This window comes from Cydia amplana, chromosome Z (assembly GCF_948474715.1).
Source record: "Cydia amplana chromosome Z, ilCydAmpl1.1, whole genome shotgun sequence".
Lineage (NCBI taxonomy): Eukaryota > Metazoa > Arthropoda > Insecta > Lepidoptera > Tortricidae > Cydia > Cydia amplana.
In genome coordinates, this window is record NC_086096.1 from 6108143 (window position 1) to 6123348 (window position 15206).

The 15206-nt window shown below is 37.0% G+C and overlaps 2 protein-coding genes across 3 annotated transcripts in view; both read left to right on the top strand.

Moving 5' to 3' along the window:
• The window catches only part of LOC134660925 (uncharacterized), a 59223-nt gene extending 51229 nt beyond the window's left edge, over positions 1 to 7994 (top strand). The window contains exons 2-5 of one of the 2 annotated variants that reach the window (XM_063516810.1): positions 3729 to 3817; positions 5464 to 5651; positions 6023 to 6088; positions 7759 to 7994. In XM_063516810.1, the coding sequence (XP_063372880.1) occupies positions 3729 to 3817; positions 5464 to 5651; positions 6023 to 6088; positions 7759 to 7941 (526 nt within the window). In that variant the 3' untranslated portion in view covers positions 7942 to 7994. The remainder of the gene's footprint in view (positions 1 to 3728; positions 3818 to 5463; positions 5652 to 6022; positions 6089 to 7758) is intronic. The other variant, XM_063516809.1, reaches the window with a different exon arrangement.
• Positions 7995 to 12132: 4138 nt separating this feature from the next.
• On the top strand, positions 12133 to 13831 carry LOC134660901 (heparanase-like). The gene has a single exon (XM_063516770.1). The coding sequence runs from the start codon at positions 12290 to 12292 to the stop codon at positions 13829 to 13831; it is 1542 nt and encodes a 513-aa protein (XP_063372840.1). The 5' UTR covers positions 12133 to 12289.
• Positions 13832 to 15206: the final 1375 nt, after the last annotated feature.

Sequence of the window (15206 nt, forward strand, 5' to 3'; positions counted from 1 at the left end):
TGACAATCTTTGATAGAAAACGCCAATCTAAACTTCTAATAGGTAATGTATGGATGGAATTAGTCACGTGGCTTTTATTAGCATCTGTCATCCCGATATATTTTTTTCCGTTTAGCGTCTGTCGATGTAATTCATCATCATCATCATCATCTTGGCTAGGCCACCTCAGGTGCGTTATTACATTATGCTCTCATTAAATAATCTAAGTAGGTACCTACATACTATTGGTACCATTCTTATTCCTCGTCTTTGTCAGCATGTAATCGCTAATTGCCGTGTATTCGCCATCCTTATACAGAGTGCTTCCTGTAACAGGTGCAATAAATTAAACTGTAGGCTGTACTCCTCAAACTGACCAACATTTGTTCAGAAACTTTTGAAAATAACTCAGGTTTTGATTTTTATTACACTTTAAAGTTTATTCTAAGACGCAATGTATTGCAAATTTTGTTATGTTTAAAGCGTGACAAGCAACGTCAAACACACTGATGTCAGCGTACATTGAAGGCAATATTTATTTTGTATGAAAAAGAGGAAGTCTAAAGGATTCATCATTTTTAAAAGTTGCTGAACAAATGTTGGTCAGTTTGAGGAGTACAGCCTACAGTTTAATTTATTGCTCCTGTTACAGGAAGCACCCTGTATATATTATACAAAATTTACAAATACAAGGCATTAAACAAGATAAAGTTGCGTAGGTACTCAAGAAGACGAGTAGGTAAGCGCTTGTTACGCAACATTTCTTTACAAGTCTGTTCCAAAGTCGATTGCACAAAACTAACAATTTAGCTACAGAAAACACAGTCGGTCGTAAGATGCCGTAAATTAGACACAGTTTCATAATAGGTCGTGGCCTTGATTAACATTATGGCAATGTGTAAAAGTAGTCGGCACAATTCTAAATTGATATTAAGGATTTTCAGAAAAAAGTGTAATTTTCTCTTTTCAAAAAACTATCAATTTTTGGCCTATTCTACTTAGAATCACGAGGACTATGGATGTAATAAGTTTTTGACAAAAATTTCATTTTTGGTACAAGCTTTTATCGCTGACTGTACTTTTCTTACGACAGACAACTAATACTCATCGAGACAATTCTAAAAACCCCTAACACAATTAGGTTGCGTTGTTTCATCACAGAGTTCCTATGGTCACCTCCTGTCTCCATCATCAGATCAGCCCGATGGTACCATAATATTGCATTGTCATCCGATTTATACATGCATGCAAAATTTCAGCTCAATCGGAAACCGGGAAGTGGATCAAATTTAACTTGCAAGATTTGATTACAGACCGACAAACAGACAACGGTCAGGTGAAAGTAAATAAAAGCTTGTAAAAAAAGAAAAACAAGTGCCAAGTATAAATATTGTCAAGGTAAATATTGTATTTTTTTCTGAGAACCCCTAAAATGACTTTATCGAACCGTAAAATACCTACTCGGTATTTCGATCCAAAGTCTGCCAAAGAAAATTGGATAAGTATACCTACTCAACATAGCCTCCTAAGGCTCAAGAGCCTACCCATAGGACTTATAAGTTCCATGAAATTTAAATCATTTGCAATGGGATACATTTGTTTTGTTTCGTACTACATATGTTCGAACAAAACAAAATCACCTTTATTTTTGCACAATTTTTTTTGTATGGTGGGGTATTAAATTTCTTAAAAATATAGAAGTGTGTCAGATTGTCAGTTGAATTCTGATTTCCCCTCTACCTCGCAAATTTTCATGTCGTCTCACGGGAAAATTATAACTTCTTAAGCACAATCTACGTTACCTTCACTCTCACCTCTATTAAATACATACAATTATATTAAATACTTAAACATTATCCTTCGTGACACAACACCTGTATTTTTCCGCAAACATTTTTATTTCAACCACAACGCCGGGCGACCCGTTCCAATAGTGCGGTATGTTGATATGAACCCTGCGTGGACTCAGTACATTTTTCGTTTGGAAGGTTTGCGTCTTGTATCACGCGTGGAGGGACCTGAGGGAATTATATAACATCTAGGAAAATAAATTATAAAGATTTGAGACTGAATATTTGCTGACACAAGTGGTTGACTTTACCCGTTATTCTGAACATGCTTGCATTGGACAAACATAACCCCTTATTTCGACCAAGACGTGAAATCACGATTGATGACAATTAAGAGAGAACTTTAAGTTCATGAGTTTCATGACAAAGTTAAGTAAATTTACGTGTGACAGTTAGAAAACTTTAAATGTTTAAGTTGAGCGTTGTCCTAATATATTACAATATCTTATTATACCCATAACGCAACCCAGTACCTAATTTTAGTACACCAGTAACAAGATTTACCCCAGCGCTGTATTCCCCATCAAATCCGTACATAAACGTTAATGGTTGCACCACACCGAGCAGGAACAAAGGCCTATATAATAGTGTTATTCTGGCGGACAATTTATCTGATGCTGGGCTGGGATATATCGACGTGTATAGACGTCCAGAGACTGCTAACACATAGCCGGTGGCCGATGTAGTTGAAGTAACTTATGTGTTTTACCTCATGTAATAGATACGAGTACACAACGGAAACTCGATTAAGTTCAGACCAAAAGGGGATCGGCGTAAAATAAACATATTTTTTAACCATAAGTTTACGCACGTAGTAAATGTCACGCCTTAAAAAATAATTTAACTTCAACGAATAGGTACTTACAGGTTATAAATATTAGGCGCCAATATATATGGATAAACTTTTTATACAATGCTATTAGATACTTATACTCACAAAGCCTTCTGAGGTAAAAATTTCATAAAACCTTCATGGACCGGAAAATTCCAAATTTATACAAATGGAAACATTTATCTCAGACGAATTCACGTAACGGGTCTGTTCGGGAGGCAATTCAGTTCAACTATTGCATAAGTATTTTAATTACTCGGCCAGGCTTTTGTCTGAACTGAAATTAAGCTGCGGTCTGGACCTAGTTCAGACATACTAGTGGCTTATTCTGCTTATTCTTCCACTATTGCGGTCTACAATCATTACGTACATGGCCACAAGCTGTTAACTATTGTCCACAGGAGAGAAAACTTGTGTGTTCGTCAGATCTATACTAAGATGTAGTTCGAAACAACGTGTTTGGATTATAAACAAAGTTGAAAAAAAAGGTGATTGGAATGGATTCCATAATTTGGGGTAGACCAGTACAATAGGTTGAGCAATTATTTTTGAGACAACGCCACATTGTTGATTGTTTTGGCCATAGCGATCTCGCTTTGAAATTTATTGTGATTGTACGATTGGTTTCACCTCACGATTTAGATAAAGCTTTATAGCCAAATTGTTTTCAAATTAAGTTATGCTCGTCAATCTACCTACAGCAAATTTGTAAGAATTTTTAATAAACTATTTGTAAATTTAACGCTCGACTTGGCGGGGGCACTGCCGTGCCCCCATATTCAAAAGTACCTATCGGCCAAAGAGAAATCGATCAGAACCACCGTACTTATTAGAATTAGATGAATATTAAGGCAATCAAAATACGTACCTACTTTATTTAAAAAAAAAGGAAAATAATGTTTACGCGTCCCTCCGTAGGCAAAGATTTAAATCTCATCGATTGTTTACATTTTCGACGAATATACCTACTATCGAACACCATTATTTTTGTGCACGCCATTTTCCTTATTAGGTAAACGTTAATTAGCCTCTTTAGACGTGTACCTAATAGAAGTTTTTCTTTTCAGCTTCGACCGGGACCAACCCTTCAGCTTCCAGATTGGCGTCGGACAAGTAATCAAGGGCTGGGACCAGGGTCTGCTCGACATGTGTGTCGGTGAGTTCAATGTAGGAAAACAATCCGCAACCTCAAGCTAAACTCAATCTTACATGGTTATATTAACTTTATTTATAAGTACATTTTATAAAATATATCCAGGAGAAATTATATATAATTTTTTTAGAGATAAATCACAATTACATAATATTTAGATCCAAAAGCATCGTTAAACCAGAGTGGTTTGTCTCGATACTCCATTCCGCAGTACTTAAATAATTAAATATACAATAGGCACTTAAAAACACATCTAATTCGTAAACAGCATAAATTCTCCTGCATATAATGAAAAATGGTCTGATATTATAGCGAGAAATACCTACCTATTAATAGGCTAAATACAACTAAGTAATATTAATATCTATCTAATACCTTTAAACGAGCAATCTAATACCTTTATCTATCTATCTAATACCTTTAAACGAGCAATTCTTGTTTATTTATTTATTCATTTATTTATATATATATATATATATTTCGGGGATCTCGGAAACGGCTCTAACGATTTCGATGAAATTTGCTATATAGGGGTTTTCGGGTTTTCTTAAGCCCTTGCTACACGGTCGCCGACAAGCCCCTCAGACCGCGTGGCCTTGGTCTGGACGGACCGTGTAGACAGTTGTTACCAACAAAATTTGACCAAAACTGACCAAGGACAGACCAAGGTCAGACGGTTAGAAGGCTTGTCGGCGACCGTGTAGCAAGGGCTTTATCTCTGGGAAAACGCGCATTTCCGAGTTATTACCTATATGTTTTCGCTCGGTCACCCAGATATTTATAATTAATGGGTACAAGTGAGATTATGTGACGTTTCGGACGTAAAGGTGTGCACAGACGCTATACCTAAACCTGCATATGTAATGTTACCAACGGAACAGCAATATAGGTACATATTGTCTGAAGCCCTTAAAAGACAGAGAGAAAATAGACTAAAAGGTCCACCGAAAAATGTGTCTAGTGAGTAAGCGCTTGCGCACGGCAAGTCGTGACATATAGACAAGACAAACACGTCAGTAAAATAAAAGCACAAAGTTATCTTTCAAGATATGTCTATATACTGCTAAAAAACTGATCACTGCTCTAATCTCGATCATAAAGTAATGTTCGTTCACATACCTACCGTATAAAAAAACCTAAACGGTATGGTCATAAATTAATTGTTTATAATTGCGTGAAAAAATATATATTTTAAATAGGTTCCTTCTTAATGCTCTACTATAATAGTCCTACAATAAATAATAAAGTTTTTAAATATTTTCTCGACCTACCTTTTTCCAAAGTCATTGACTTGTTTCCAACGTTTTGTAAGGAGGTACCTACTAATCTCTTCAGTGCAAAACCTAATATACAGAGCCACTTACACAACTTCTGCACAAGTTCTAGACGCATCCCACTTCGAAATTAGTTTACTGACTGTACGGGATTGTTTAGGTGCACTTATAATATCTTACACAAATAAACGTCCCTTTGCTCAAACCAAACCTATTATAATGTATAAATTGGCGCGACTAATAGTAAAAGTCAGGTGTAATTTTCATTCTGTTCCTCTTGCGAAGTGAAAAGCATATACTCTTACCCCACTATATCTTACACATTTAATTCAAATTTAAATGCGATAAATAAATGTGCTAATCTTAAAATTCCAGGTGAGAAGCGTAAGCTGACCATCCCGTCGCACCTCGGCTACGGCGAGCGCGGAGCCGGCAACGTCATTCCCGCCCACGCCACCCTCCACTTCGAGGTCGAGCTCATCAACATCGGGGACTCGCCCCCGACCACCAACGTCTTCAAGGAGATCGACGCCGACAAGGACGCGCAGCTCAGCCGCGAAGAAGTGAGTATCCGATACTAAAGGATCTTTAAGGCCGAACCAACACGAGTATGCAGTATGGCTGCAGCGTAGACGCGCGTGGATATGCCAGTTGTAATGTATGGAGTTATATGTCAGATATCACATATCAAGCAATAGAACATAAATATAAGTATTTATGGTCCGCGTGTTAGTGGGCGGTCACTAACTATAGTTATCGTTTTCTGCGGGAACATTAACCTAAACTTACTCTCAGTCCTCAAGTGCACAGCGACACTAACATTTTTAAATAAGCCACAATTCCCGTCGTTACCGACTTGTCTGGAGTTAATCTTCAAGCGGTGAGTTTATATAGTGTATGTCAGTGTGATTCACGATAGTTTAAATTTAACTAGGTGAGTATCCAGTTAGCGTTCCAAGCCATGGACACAGACGGCGATCAGGAGCTGTCGAGAGAGGAGGTCAGTCGAGGTGGAGGGTATCCTGCTCTTCTAAACTATGCACTGCTGTGGGTCTTTGGGCGACTTGTATATAAAACCCATAGCTATACAGGATCCCGGGTTAATATGAGCCCTTTACGGATGAGATAAACACTCTTTTTAACAGCCAATATTTTGCTCGGTCTTGAATTTATGCTGCCTAGGAAGATACTGGTTTAAATGTCCCTTGCCTAAAAATGGAGACCTTGGTTTAAGTATAATTTGTATTAATTTAGAATTATCATCCTGGTCCGCGTGCATGATAATTACATTACATCATATTCTAGATGTATTAGCATAGGCTGGCCTGTAGGTTTTAAGAATAATTTAATTTATTTTACTAACATAGTATTTAAGTTTTAGCAGCTTAAGATTTATTTTTATTTTGTAACTAACACGATATGGATGCTTTATCTGAAATAAAGAGAATTGAATTGAATTAGGTACCTACAGCAAGATGTTTACCCATATGACCCACCGTTCTTTGTATCGGGATATCAAATTTAAATGCCTTCACTTTACGCCATCACCCGCAACAGTTTACGCGTTCTTAATCTTCTTATTTTTCACATTTTCTTCTTCGCCTTCTTTAAAGCCTCTTATTATTAGCTGTTGATTATTTAAGCTCGATTTTACAAGATGAACTTTCAAAAGTTAAGGATAATAACAGATAAAATCTGCATTTGTAGTCCAAATTCTTTCAACATATGGCATGGTCAAGTTAACCAATCAAACCTGCTTCTAATAAAGCATGCAAATCTTAGTATATGATACTCGTCAGGATACTACATTTTGCCATTGTATTTGGCCCAATGACAATATATTTGTAGAAAATAGAAATACGGCAACGTGAATAGCCGCCATCAGAGTGTAAATAGTTTACACCTTAAATACACTGTAAACAGAAAGTAATATTGAGACGTAGTTTGCACTGCAGACGTTATTCAACCAAGCTGTAGATTATACTTACCACTTCTCTACTTATTATAGGTACAGCATATTTAACCTTCTTTTTTGGTCGGGATTAATGTCTAAAAGCGACGGGTTTTGTAAGGATTTTGGGGCTAACTGCAATTACATACACCACACCAAAGTCGAATAAAAATAAATGAATGTTATTCAACTTCCTGACTACTTTTAAAAAACAGGAAAATATCACCGCCTCAAACATGATTCTAAGTTCTAACTCGCGGCTAACAAAACTGATGCAATCGCACGAGCTACCCGCCCGCCGCTAAACTTACCCGGTTAATCTTACCTAGAATTTTTGGAACATTGGAAGTATATTTATGATCCCCGCGGTGCTTTATTTTCGGATCGCATCCGGAGGTCGATAAGAGGCTACCGTGTACATATTTTATTTTATTTACTAGTTATTAAAGGTAGTGTTTTTTTGTTATCAATGATATTTATAAAATAGTACACAACTCCATGCGTATTCCCAGCGTGGCCGTAATTATACCGTTCATTAAACATCCCAGGGGACCCTAGAATTGCAGTTATTCGAATCCCAATTTGATGTTGGTACAGCATATAATGAATATAAGAATATAAATATAAGTAGGTACCTATGCAATCGTAATATCTACACATATGATTAATTGAAGTAAAAATGTACATTTATTACAAATCCCCATTTCTCCCTTTTGCAGGTGAGCGAATATCTGAAAAAGCAGATGACCGCCAGTGAAGGCGCCGAGATGAGCGAAGACATTAAGAACATGCTCGAGAGCCACGACAAGCTCGTCGAGGAGATCTTCCAGCACGAGGACAAGGACAAGAACGGTTTCATCAGCCACGAGGAGTTCTCCGGACCCAAGCACGACGAACTCTAAACCAGTACATCAGTAGAACCACTCAAAAAGTTACACATACTATCCTAACGCATACAACCTGAAAAAATATGCAGCTGAACCAGACTAAAAAAAAAATAAGCGTAACGTGAGTGCCAAATAATTCGGACAATTTTTGTAATAGTGTAACTTACAAAAGTGGTAATATAACTGTACAGGTTTTGCACGGAGTAGGTAAATCGACAACGACATGGACTGAGAAATATCATATACCGGCAACGAGAAACTTTTAATGTGACTTGCATATTCGTAGACGATTTGTATTCGCAAACGTAATAGGAATCGATTCGAACTGTTGTCTGATAATACGATGGTTTATGGACCAGAGCACTATAATAGATAGCTCATTGCGTTTTACAGCGAACTATATACTTTTGTGTGATGAGTGCTTACTCAATTTGTGTATCAAAATTAAACCTAGGTAATCCTACTCATGTACCTTACCTTAGTCAGATACAAGAATACTTACATATCAAAGAGTAAAGTTGCATTTTGTCGGTTACTAATCCGTGCTTATAGATAGACTCCATAGCTCTCCGCTGAACATTCAGTATCTGTATATACTAAAATATTAATTATATTATTCTACATTCCTAGGCTGGGACGTTGATATTTTTATATATTTTATATTTTGCTTAATTTATAACATCGGCTGATTTCTTATCTGACAAAAATGTGTTCGCTCTAATAAATACTCTCCTTTGACGAATACTGTATGAGAATAGGTACACTATACACAATAATTAACAACGTTACTTTTTTGTATAAAGTATACATGTAAGTAAAAATCTTGTTCATATGTTTATTTTATCTGTCCCTTCAAAGGCAAAGACGATGAGCGATGTACGTGAGTCATTTTGTAGTTTGTTTGTTAAATCATTTTGTACTTAGTTTATGTTGTTAGAATGTCGAATTTGTTGTAATAATGTTAAGGGTACATTTATGAGTCAGTAAAATAAATTTTATTTTATCTTTTTAAGTACTGATGTTTTTATTTTATTATCTGCATTCAAAATTATGGCGTTGTTTTATTGATAACGTCTGTGTCAATTATATTTAATAAATGTCTATATATGTATAGCAATTTAGTCTACAATATATGTGACGAAATTCATGTTTTTGTAGTCACATCTTGTGTCTGTAAATGTTTCCACCTTTATAATATATCGGTACCTACACATTGCAATGTAACAGTATAAAAACTGTACAATTGTTACTTCCTGTCACAACTGCTACCAGTACTTAAACAATATGAATGTTTTTCTACTCCAGCACTTAAATGTGTCAATTAAATGACTGACAGTGATATCTAAAGCAATGTCATTTGAATGCTTTGTCTATAGGCTCATAAGATGACTGCTAGCAGTCATCTTATGAGTATAATACAACTGCTTTATTTTTTTTAAAGATACAAGTTCCGATCATCTTGATTGAAAGAGGTATGTTTTCATTTACAATAATAACTCTTTTTTTTTTTGAAATAATAACTCAATTTTTTTTAAATAATAACTTTTTTTTTTAATAATAACTCTTTTTTTTTAATAATAACTCTTTTTTTTTATAATAACTCTTTTTTTAATAATAACTCTCTCTTTTTTTTTTTTTTTTTTTTTTTTTTTTTTTTTTTTTTTTTTTTTTTTTTTTTTTTTTTTTTTTTTTTTTTTTTTGCTGCAGCTGTCATAGAAAAAGTAATGTATGCAACAGCTCATAATTGGTTCTTAAAATTCTCGGGTCTTTTTTTACAAAACTCGACTTTTTTTTTTTTTTTTTGCTGCAGCTGTCATAGAAAAAGTAATGTATGCAACAGCTCATAATTGGTTCTTAAAATTCTCGGGTCTTTTTTTACAAAACTCGACTACGTCTCGTTTTGTAACTTCGACCCTTGAATTTTAAGAACCCTTATTATATCACTGTTGCATAAACTACTATTTCCGCTGTTGAATTAAATAATAAAACATATTTATAACAAATTGTTGTTTATATTGACCTCAAGATGATAATACTATATTCCGTGCCTCAAGTTCCTTTAGAGTCTAAAGTTTAGACCGTACATAACCCTCCAAAGAAATAAAGTGATCAACATAGACACCAATCATTTTCCTCCTCTCGTCGACTTGTGAAGGCTTAGTCCCCGTCATAATGCCGTCATAATAGGAATCGTGGGGTGGACAAGCCTCCAGGTTCATACGAAAATGCATGAATCTAGTACGAAACCATATATGGCAGTTATAAAATTAAGCGTTCCAGTGGCGTAAGTGTTGCTAAAGTATGAAGTGTTTCTTTCTAGTTTAGTAGACATTTGCCAGTTTCAAAACTATCCCGCCTTCGCATTTACCCCAATGCACCCTACAACTCTATTGACAGCCATTACTGCAGCCATTAAAGTTCAAATAAAAAAAAACAATTATATGGCAAGTATGGATGGTCAAGCAGATCTTGTCAGTAGAAAAAGGCCGCAAATTTTAAAAATGTAGGCGCGAAGGTATATCGTCCCACAGAAAATTTGAATTTCGCGCCTTTTTTTTATTTTTCAAATTTGCCGCCTGTTTCTACTGACAAGATCTGCTCGACCCAGTATAGAATAGTATAGATGTACACTCCTTTGACACACTATATATCCGAACCGAAGGCGCGTGACAGAGAAAAATACCCGCAATTTGCGAACTTCGATTTTCGCGGTTATAGCCCAGATCCGATGCCAAGAAAATAAATGTTCTATAGTTGGTCAAACCAAATTGTCAGTAAATAACAACCAAAAAAACTATAATGAGTATAGTTTTCTTTTGGGTGCTAGTAGGTACTAGTGTATCAAAGACAGTATGATTCTCTCTATGTTTGAAATGAGACAGTCCTTTGACAAACTATAGTGACTGACGAAAGTGGTTGATAAGATAATGCTAGCATATGGCGCATGTAGGTGGAGCAAATAGAGACGTAAAGCCCCCTCCAGACTATGTGCGTGAAACGCGAGCGAAGCCGCGAACGCGAGTGTGGAGTCGATTTCGCTGTCTGCGAAAATCGACTCCACACTCGCGTTCGCGGCTTCGCACCGCGATTCGCGCACGAGTGTGGAGGGGGCTTAAGCGCGTGTAGTGTTAAAACTTGACGTACAGCCCCCTCCAGACTACACGAGTGTGGAGGGCCCTTATTGCTAGCACAATGAGCAAAAGCATAATGATTTATTAAAAAAACCCAAACTTTATTTAACAAACGTGCCAAATTCTTTTAATTTTTTTTTATTAGATATGCTTATTCACAAACCGTTTACAAAAAAATATATTTACCGTCACCACCAAACCAATCTTTTATAAATTTGTCAAAGGACTGTCTCATTTCGAACATAGACCGAGATAATCATACTTTCTTTCTCTTACACTAGTACTACAACCCAAAAGAAAAGGATGAGTATAGTTTTTGGTTCTTATTACTAACAAATTGGTTTGACCAACTATACAAATTTATTTATTTTTATTCTGGTATCCCCGTTGTGTCATGTCATGTCATTGTCATAGCGATGTGACGAGTCCACTTTTTTTCAATTCGAATCATTCGAATTGATTCGGCCGCTGATTCGAATTCAAAATCGAGTTCACTCGACTCGACGATTCGCGTGGTTCGCGACAAGGTCACAGGCACAGGCGCGGAGCGAGTTGAGACGGTGAGTTACGCGGCAGTTGTTGTAAAAAGAACCTTCAGGGTACGGAATTAAGGTTTATTTTTGAATGGCCATACTAGCAGTGAACTCGAGTTGGGATACTTGGGATGGCGAATCAAGCGGCAGTTGTTGTAAAAAGAACCTTCGGGTCACGGAATTAAGGTTTATTTTTGAATGGTCATAGTACCAACTCGAGTTGAGACGGCGAATCGAGCGGCAGTTGTTGTAAAAGGAGCCTTCGGTCTTCGGTATTAAGGTTTATTTTTGAATGGCCTTAGTAGCAGTGTGATAGCGTCGACTTGGCTCGGCGAGTTGGCGATTCATTCGCCGAGTTAGCTAGTGGTCGAGTTGATTCGAATTGCCAATAGTCTTGATTCGAATTAACTCATCTGTAGGCTGATTCGAATTATTCGAATCAGATAACTCGACTCGCTCATCGCTTGTCACTTGTCACCGCTTTCGCGACATGCACGGTATTATCGGTATTGTCGAACGAAACTTTAGGAGCTTCGGGTCGGGTCGGTGCTTTCAGCACAGCGCAGCCAAGCAGGCGCCAGCTATATTAGTCACTACTTAACAAATGTTCGTTGTGTCCCAATAATAAATACCAAAATGTTAAACGACGGTTTATAAAGTAACGTATGTTATTTCTGATCGGTTCATAAAGTTTCTAAAATGCTGTCGAATAGACGCTTGATTGCCGTTTGTGTGTTTGTAACATGTTGCAACGTGGGTCTTTTGGTGCTATTCTACAATCTGAACGCGCACGAGAGATGCTACGTCACGCTTGACGAGCAGGCGGTGAGAACGGTTGTTTCCAACGAGTTCCTGAGCGTCGGCATCGACACATCAGAAATCGAGAAACATGACACAATAGACTTTACAAAGCCGAGGTTTAGAAAGCTGGCGGCGGCGCTGGCGCCCGGCCGGCTCCGCCTTGGCGGCACCATGTCCGACCGACTGATATTCAGCAAAGAGGATGCCATCCCTGCAACATCTTGCGATCTACCGTGCCCCAAAAACTACTCCAAATCCGTCTGCTCTTCAATCCATATATTATGCGGCAAGCCCCATCCATTCTTCATAATGACTGGCAAGAAATGGACCGAGATCAATCAGTTTTGCAAAGCGACGAAAATGAGGCTCCTGTTCACCCTAAACGTATTGCTACGCAACGATAGTGGTTGGTACGATCAAAACGCTATTGAACTACTAGAATACTCCAAACACAAATACCACCACATAGACTGGCAGCTAGGGAATGAACCTAATTCCTTTCAACATGTTTTTAATGTAAGTATCACCCCCCAAGCCTTAGCTCAAGATTTCAAGCACCTACGTAAGCTCCTCAACCATTACCGCTACCAGCACTCTTTGCTAGTTGGGCCTGACACTACGAGACCTCAGGAGCGCCGGCCGGAATGTCTGCGTTACATGGTTGATTTCCTTTCAAATGGCTCTGACTACATAAATGCTAGGTCTTGGCATCAATATTATTTAAACAGCAGAACAGCCAAGTTGGAAGACTTCTGGAATCCGGACACATTTGATTTACTAAGGAGCCAGTTAAAAACTATGCATGACCACACAACACAGTACAAAAACATACCAATGTGGCTGACCGAGACAAGTAGCTCATATGGTGGAGGTGCCCCAGGTTTGTCAGACTCGTATGCAGGTAGCCCACTATGGTTAGACAAGCTGGGCCTGGCAGCCACCTACAACGTCACCACAGTTGTAAGACAAAGTTTCTTTGGAGGCAACTACAGTCTAGTAGATAAACAGTTAAACCCACTCCCCGATTGGTGGGTAAGTGTCATTTATAAGAGACTAGTTGGTAACAAGGTGTTACAAGTAAACTGTAAATGCTCACGCTTCCAGCGAATGTATGCTCATTGCACAAACAGAAAATATACCAATGACACAACAGCAGTGACTATTTTTGCTGTGAATCTGGAAATGGCTAAAGCGAAATTTCTTCTAAACGGAACTGCTTTGCATGGAGATAATTTGTCTATTGATGAGTATATTATTCATGCTCCATCAAACAATAGACAATCTAAGACAATTTTATTAAATGGATGGCCATTGTATTTTGAGACCTCTATGCCTGAACTAGAGCCGATCCACATAAAGTATGGTAATCATATTTCAATGCCGCCTTATTCCATTGCATTTTGGGTCATCAGGAATACATCTATCAAAGTGTGTAAGTGAACATCACGTGAACATGGTGCCGTGTTAGGCTGCTTGCCTAACTTAAGCAAGCTTTTGGTGATCAGTGTCTTTTATATCTACAGTTTTATGTACGGACCTCAATTTTAATTTCATTCCGGTGTTTTTGTCTCCATGTATTATTTGTTTAAATGGATGTCTTTAAACTGAACATTTACCTGTCTTTTTTGACATGTATGCTTTTGGAGTCTTAGTACCTGTAATTTATTGCTTAAGTGTAATTTGATCTGCTGCTGAACTAAATTTTTGTGACTAGGGTTTCAATTTTATGGCAGTTCATAGGTCATAATTATGCAATATGCATAAATATCTGAAATAGAAAAAACTTAGAGCACAATCATGAAACTAAATATGTGGCAAAATATATTGATAGTAGGTATTATATTTACGCACAATAATTGCAGTTGTGTGTATAATTATGATATGTAATTCATTGTGTACTGGAACAAACTTATAGGGTAGACTGAATGTATTTTCTTTGTACCTGAAAACATTTGTAGACATTTAACTCATTGTATTTCCTTATTCAGCCTACGTCAGCGTCAGCTCATTAGTCTCTTCATAGTAATTCTAGCAATTGTAATCGCTCCTTGACCACTCATAATCAATGTTCTTGATGCGACATTGAACTCTTGCATTTCATAACAATCTAATATTATACATTGTACTATCGTGTTATATCCAACCGCCTTTAATCTAAGGTCAATGTGGCTAATTCCATTAGCGTTTTTCTCGCACAACGAACAAAATTGATAAATTCGTTGATAAAGCAGCAATTGATTTAGTTTCAGCAATCAAAAGCAAATGGTATTTTCTTACGATCGAAAATCAAAGAAATATACGCTCGTGAACGGAATAGTCCCTATGACGGAATTACACAATTTGCACCTACTAAGCCGATAATGATCTAAAATTGCATGCGTTTTGTTGCATTGTCTATTACAGACTACGTCTGTAGAGAACTTAAAATCATGTGGGATTAAAAACCAAACGGGTTCGTGTTGCTTGTTGTCAATAGAAATGGATGCTTTTGGTTTGCACTAGTTTAGATATATTAATTTTGTTATTGGCTCAGTTGATACCGAAAGGCTACATATCTTTGCTTTGCTTATTTGGGTTATTTACAGCGCACATACGCACAATAAGCAGAGATTAAGTTTGTTTTTTGTTATACCACTATTCATTTAGAAAATTTCGTTATCATCAAATTAATAGAATTTTGTATTGGCCTCATACTAAACCATTTGTCCTAACACGGAAAAGGAGGAGTATATCGAATTTAAAATCAAAGCTAAAATTGAAATCTCATCTTCAGCGTATGTTATGTACTGAATTGGCGGTTGGCTGTTGCATTGAG